This window comes from Xenia sp. Carnegie-2017, unplaced genomic scaffold (assembly GCF_021976095.1).
Source record: "Xenia sp. Carnegie-2017 unplaced genomic scaffold, XeniaSp_v1 HiC_scaffold_16, whole genome shotgun sequence".
NCBI lineage: Eukaryota > Metazoa > Cnidaria > Anthozoa > Malacalcyonacea > Xeniidae > Xenia > Xenia sp. Carnegie-2017.
Window position 1 is genome coordinate 13741273 of NW_025813469.1, and position 6275 is coordinate 13747547.

The window sequence follows — 6275 nt, forward strand, 5'->3', positions numbered from 1 at the left end:
AAAATTACACAAGAATATAGACCACATTTGTATATCTACATGTATTGTTGAAATTCCACACATTAGTTTCTAAATTATCATATGCAATACAATCATTTGTGTGACGCAGTAGTTACATAATCACGTATTTCATTATTTCGTGACGCACGTGCGAGAAAACGTAATAGCAAGTATTTTATTGGTTTTTGGACATGGCGTTGCCGACACGCGTGGAATTTTCTGATGATAGAGTATAACAAGATCCTGTTTTCTTTGCTTTTATCATTTCCGCTACATAGTGAGATGTAAAAGAAGCCTGTGTTTGGTAAAGAATTTCAAGTCCCACCTATTCCTAAACGTACAGACAAAAAGGATCGGACGTAGGTGAGAGAAATTGTTTCTTATTTTCTTGATTTGTACTTGTGCTTTTATGAAATTTACTAAATAAAACCAAAAATATTCACCAAATATTGGGAAGTAGTATAAATACCGGCCAAATGTAGCTGATAAATAACCAAAGAAACAATAGCCAAATGTGATTTTGTTTAAGTTGAGAGTGTGAACCTTGCACGTAATTCGAAAGATATTTCCATACATGTTGTCAGCGTAAACTCTTGTTTCACATTTTCACATTTTAAAGGTAACGTTGCTTTGTTATGACTTTATTTAAATCACATATTGAATTTACACGTAGCGTAATAAATATAGGTGAAAGCTCATATCCTGAATACATCTAAAATCACAATGTTTGCAACTATTTTATGAAGGATATCAAATCATTTAACAGTAAGATTCTTTTCATAGTAATTCAAGAATTGCATAGATATTTGTTGTATGTTCACTTTTAATTGCTAAAACTAATACATTTTTGTGGATGATGAATAATTGTAGCTAATTAAACACATGATTCCGCAGACAAATTTTATATCAGAACTTCTTGCATTCTGTATACTACATATAATGTTGACGAAAAGTTATGAAAGTTTAATAACTCTACCGCATTTCATGTCATTTTCAATTTGTGCATTTAAGATTTATAAAATTATACGCAGTGGGAGTCTGTTCAAAATCATTCAAGAATAGCGTAGATATTTGTAATATGCTCCCATCACCTTGGCAAGCAAAGCTGTCAACAAAGACCCTTTGGTACAATTCTTCAGGGAATTTTTTGAGAAAAGTTAGCATTTCATTCTCTTAAAATCGGTCCTCTTGTAGATAAAGAGTATGTTGAATCTGCACAAAGTGTAGATTTGTGTGATAATCTACACATATGTACAGTAATTACGAATTCAGTACTTGTTTCATCCTCATTATCAGCCAGTCAGAAAGAGGTGGCAACATCAAGGTAAATGATGTTAATAAACAATGAAGGCATGGACTCATATGAACATTCAGACAATTGAGTTGTGCGCTTTTCACTCTCATGAACATGGTGTGCAGCATCGTGATGTTTCTCAGGTAAATCCACAGGTACACGAGGTCATCATCAGGAGTACAAACGGATTGACCATCTGCCTTGTTCAAAGTGTTTGATCGCCTCTTTTTCTGTAACTAAAATCCACAATGCTAGATTTAGTTTGATGTATAAATAAATATTTTCAGTTCGCTAAAAGTTAGTTAATTTTATTGCTGAATACGGACCTAATGTGCCAACTTTTCAAGTGGCCATGTTAATAAGTTATGACGTCATCAGTAAAACACGTTTTCACAGAATAAAATTATATAGAAGGGCCATGCCAGTGAGCACTGCGTCCTTACGGCCGACATCATTCTAGCAAGACACTTTGTGTTTTTCACTTGTCTTCAACCACTGTAATTACATGACGTCATTTTTTCACAATGAAGTGGAAATAATTTCAATATAAGAAATGACGTCGTGTCATTTAAGTGGTTTGGAACAAGTGAAAAGTCCTAAACATCTTTTTGGAATAATGGCTGCCGATATGTGCGGCACAACATACGCGACGACAAAAACATCAAAGGATCCGACACGAGTGACCTTTTGTATGTTCGATGTTCTGTGACGTTTTGTTTGCAAACTACAGATCATTTATAACTGACGCCACATTTGTCTTCGCTTTTCTTTAATTATTTGCTTGAGTTCACAATATTCTAAAATAAGTATTTTAGAAACAGATCATAGGTATTTTAGGATATCGTATAACTAAATCAATGTACGTTATGTGACTTAAGTTTTCAAGATTTTTTTGAGCTTTTACAAAATTTATTAAAAGTGGTGCTATGGAAAACAAAACCCATTAGTTACCCTTATCGAACTGATTTTTAAAATTCTTCAAAATAATCCTAATATCTTCCGGAACATTTATATTGCGAAACTGCTAAAGTAATTAACTTCCATACAGCTATAGAAGAGAAATACCTTTACATACCTTTACTAAGATTCAAGGACGAGCGTAAATTATTTTTAAGTATGATTTATATTATAATCTAAACTAATTTGTAATTTTTTAGTGTATACTATCGTCTTTTTTATCTTTTAACCTTTTGGACATCCTAAATGTTTTTTTTATGGAACTCTATCGCATAAATTCTAGTAATTATTTTTTTTTACTGAAATAATTTGAATGCAGTTGTCCTAATAAAAACAGCTATACTTTTTAAACTTACAAGATTGACCTGCTAAAATTTAAAATTATTATTATTATAGTACTATTACTATTTTTGCTATTGCATGTACTGGATTTTTTTTCATTGCAACCAGAATATACATTTTTGCTACAATATAGGCTGAAATTGTTCATATATACAATCTGGAAGCCAAACTGTGTGGAGCTAACTGAAGCCACAAATAATGGTGTGTATTGTTTTATACTGCAGTTTATGCTCTTACAAATGTGGTCAATGTCTATAAGGGGATTGTTAAAACTAAATTAGTCATGTGTATTTCATCCATTTTTTAAAGGATACGAAAATGGATGCTATTTTTAGAGCCATACCACTGAATTGTTTTCCCTGGTTTGAAAAATTACTGCTCTCTATCTATTTAACATTTACAATCATCGCTCCTGGAATTTCGAAAACATTTGATCGTCAAACTTCTTTTGCTTGTAATGACAAGATGATTTTAAAATTCCAAGAAACTTCTCTTATAAAGAACATTGAATCAAGATGTTTGAGACAGTACCAAAATGAAACTTGGGATGATATATATGTGGTGTCCTTCAATTTCTTTTTTCTCTTTTTTTGGGGTATGATATTTGGACAGTCTGTGAGCAATCGACTTGAAAACTTTAATAAGTTCTTGTCAGAAAGAAGCAGTGAAGTCAGAAAGGTTGCAACTAGTTCTTGGGCATTTAATTATTACATCATTTATTTGACTGTACGCGTGATCGGGTTGTTTATACTTGTTACAGTACTGTTTCCATCCATGTTTCCCATTGACTATTCTTGTTCGTGGCGTCCAACAACAAACGAAAGCTCTTCGTTCAACAGTACAAATCTTTTTCCATATAACGAGACATTCGTTAATTGTAAAATTCGCGATGGTAACAGTGAATGGTGGATTAAATTTGTTGTAGCTGTTGATGTTTTATCGATAATAATGACGATATGTCAACTAATATACCTGTTAAATGAGGCCAGTAGTGACAATTGTTTCACATCAGATAAGGAGTTTTTCACGGTATACCTCTTTTCAAAACGCGCAGAGTTTCGAAATTGGATAAAAGAAATAAAAAATAAACCTCACTTGAACAAATTATTAAATATTCACGATAACGTAGGCAAGGCAAAAATGTCTGTGCAAAATCTTGAAAATATTTATGTCAACGTCATAATGCAAGCTGAAAGACAATTAAGTAAAGCTTACCCAGAAACGCATGAAAGGCACGAGATCCTTCATTGTCATTTCAAACCTAATGAAAGTGCGAAAAACTAACAAGAGCAACTGACATTTTAAGCCACTTCAAATAGCAAGTCGTATCCTAGCTCCATTTTAGTCATCGGAAGGCCAGGAATTGGTAAAACTATGTTGACGAAAAAACTTATTCATGAATGGAAGACAAATGAAGATGACTTTTGGCGTAATAAGCTGGTCATTTTATTGCAATGTCGTGCGATTAAAGGGAAGAACATTACTTTTAAAAAAATGTTAAGAAGTTGCGTTGGATTTTCATTTGAACAGCTTTCAGATATTTACGAATTCATAATGTATAATCCTGAAAGAACTGTTCTTATCGTCGACGGTCTTGATGAATTATCTTTAGATAATGGAGATCTTCAAACTGACGACTCAGGGTCCCCTAATGAAAAAAGGCACGTCACTACACACTTAAGTATGCTAGTTGAAGGTAAGCTATTGCCTGATATTACTGTTCTTATTACATCACGACCCACAGCTGAACGTAAATTTAGAGATATGGAATTTGCGAGGACAGTTGAAATAATGGGCTTTTTTGAGGATGAGATAAACGAATTCGTGGAAAAGTTTTGTGATGAAGATAGGAATATCGCTGACCGTATTCTAAATAAGATTGAAATTTCTCTTGAACTTCGCAGCTTTTGTTATATCCCTATTAACACTAAAATTGTTTGTATGACCTTAAAGGAATGTTTTACAGATGATGAAAACTATAGTCCAAAGACTATGACTGAATTGTACGATAGAGCAATTAAAGTTTTACTATGGCAAAGCCATCCCTTCTCAGGGCAAGACTACAGAAAAGGATTACTTGAGAATTCCTTTACCATCCGAGCTTGATAAAGATCTACAAGAAATAAAATATGTTGCCATGGAAGGGCTTAAAGACGGACGCCTGATTTTTGAAAGAAAAAGTAACAGTAACTTTAAAAATCTGGAAAACTGTGGCATTTTCAATAAGATTTATGATGATGAACGCCATCTTTACTGTTTTCTTCATTTGACTCTTCAAGAGTTTTTTGCAGCGTGGTATATTGTTGACGATTGGCAAAACATTGGAAAGTTTTTGGATGATCATGTTCAAGATCCTAAATGGCATTTGGTAATCGAATTTGCTGCTGGTTTGGTTGGAAATGAAAAGAAAGAGAAGGAAAAGATATCAGCGTTATTCTAGAGAGGTATTAAATTTATGATCAATGAGCATTTGTATCATTGAAAATGTTTGATTGTATCTTCATATTGTATGTGACTAGATGTATTTTTCTAAGTTAATTCATCATCACCAAATTTTAACATTAATTTTGCCAGCCAGATGAGCAAATATTAAAGTAACGCCTCCTCGATAAGTTTTAAACTAAAGTGTCGCGTAGAGTTTGGAAGAAATTATTTCTTTTGATCGTTTGTTGTATACTTCAGAAAATGGTTTTACATGTTTGCGGATGTAGACCACTGTAGATCACTGAGTTGTTGCTTCATTAGAGTATTTGGATGCACTGGGAAGTTATTTAAACAGCAAATAAAAGACTTCACCATAATGCACACTAAGATACATAGATATAAAGCCCATAAAATAAACCTTATGTTCAAACATTAAGTGAAAAAATCTGCTAATGAGAAAACAAATCTAGTGGATTCTCCAAACACTACGTTCCAAAAGTGTAGGACTATTTTCGAAATGGTTTTAAAACGAACAACAGCCAGAAGCAAAAAGCTGTAAGCTATAACTTAAAACACAAATTATGAATTTAAGGTTTTTACCTTGATTTTCATCAAAAAATTACTTGCCGAATCCGAAATACAAATATACATTTTGTGTATTTGGGAGTGGAAAATTGCGAAATTTTCAAAAAAGCTGTCCATTTCGGTAAATCTCAGCGGCAAAGGACAAAATCCTCCATTTTGTTGGCGTCATACAATATTTTAAGCAGCTCTTGAGATAGCCGCTTCAGTTATTACAGAACTCAATGGAGTTTGCATTCCAGATATATTTACTTCAATGGGCTGAGTTAAACCTTACCCGTGCCTTCAACTTACTCAAAATTTGCAGGCAACGACCATTGAGTTCTATAAGACCTGGAGGGAAAAGGGCCTGGACCCCGTGGTCAAAAACATGGCGGTAATGGCGGATTTTGTTGGTCAAAACTTCCACTTTAAAAATTTTTTTCAATATTCACTCCCTCCTGATTTCTAATACTGTTTATATGAACGAAAACAAGTGAGAAAAAAACAATTACGATACCGACAGCATACCATGTGAAAATAATGCTTCAGCATTGCGTGAAAAACACAGTACACACACACATCAAAATAAAGAAAATCGACGGTAGAGAAACGCATATTTTGGCTGTAACATTTAAGTTATTTTATGACATTTTAACCTTTTAAAAGTGAAAATCAAACGTCATTCATTAGTAGA

At 33.1% G+C, this 6275-nt stretch overlaps 1 protein-coding gene and 1 long non-coding RNA gene across 3 annotated transcripts; both read left to right on the forward strand.

The window, feature by feature from the left end:
- Positions 1–235: 235 nt before the first annotated feature.
- On the forward strand, positions 236–3539 carry LOC124437483. 2 transcript variants are annotated; one of them, XR_006945721.1, is made up of 3 exons: positions 236–363; positions 2727–2794; positions 3206–3539. It is a non-coding gene; the product is annotated as an uncharacterized LOC124437483 (long non-coding RNA). The 2 variants fall into 2 exon arrangements; XR_006945720.1 differs by lacking the exon at positions 3206–3539 and adding an exon at positions 2903–3186 and having other exon boundaries at positions 237–363.
- Positions 3540–3967: 428 nt separating this feature from the next.
- Positions 3968–4699, forward strand: LOC124436129 (NACHT, LRR and PYD domains-containing protein 12-like). Its single transcript, XM_046986054.1, has one exon. It carries the CDS (start codon positions 3968–3970, stop codon positions 4697–4699), a length of 732 nt encoding a protein of 243 aa, XP_046842010.1.
- Positions 4700–6275: the final 1576 nt, after the last annotated feature.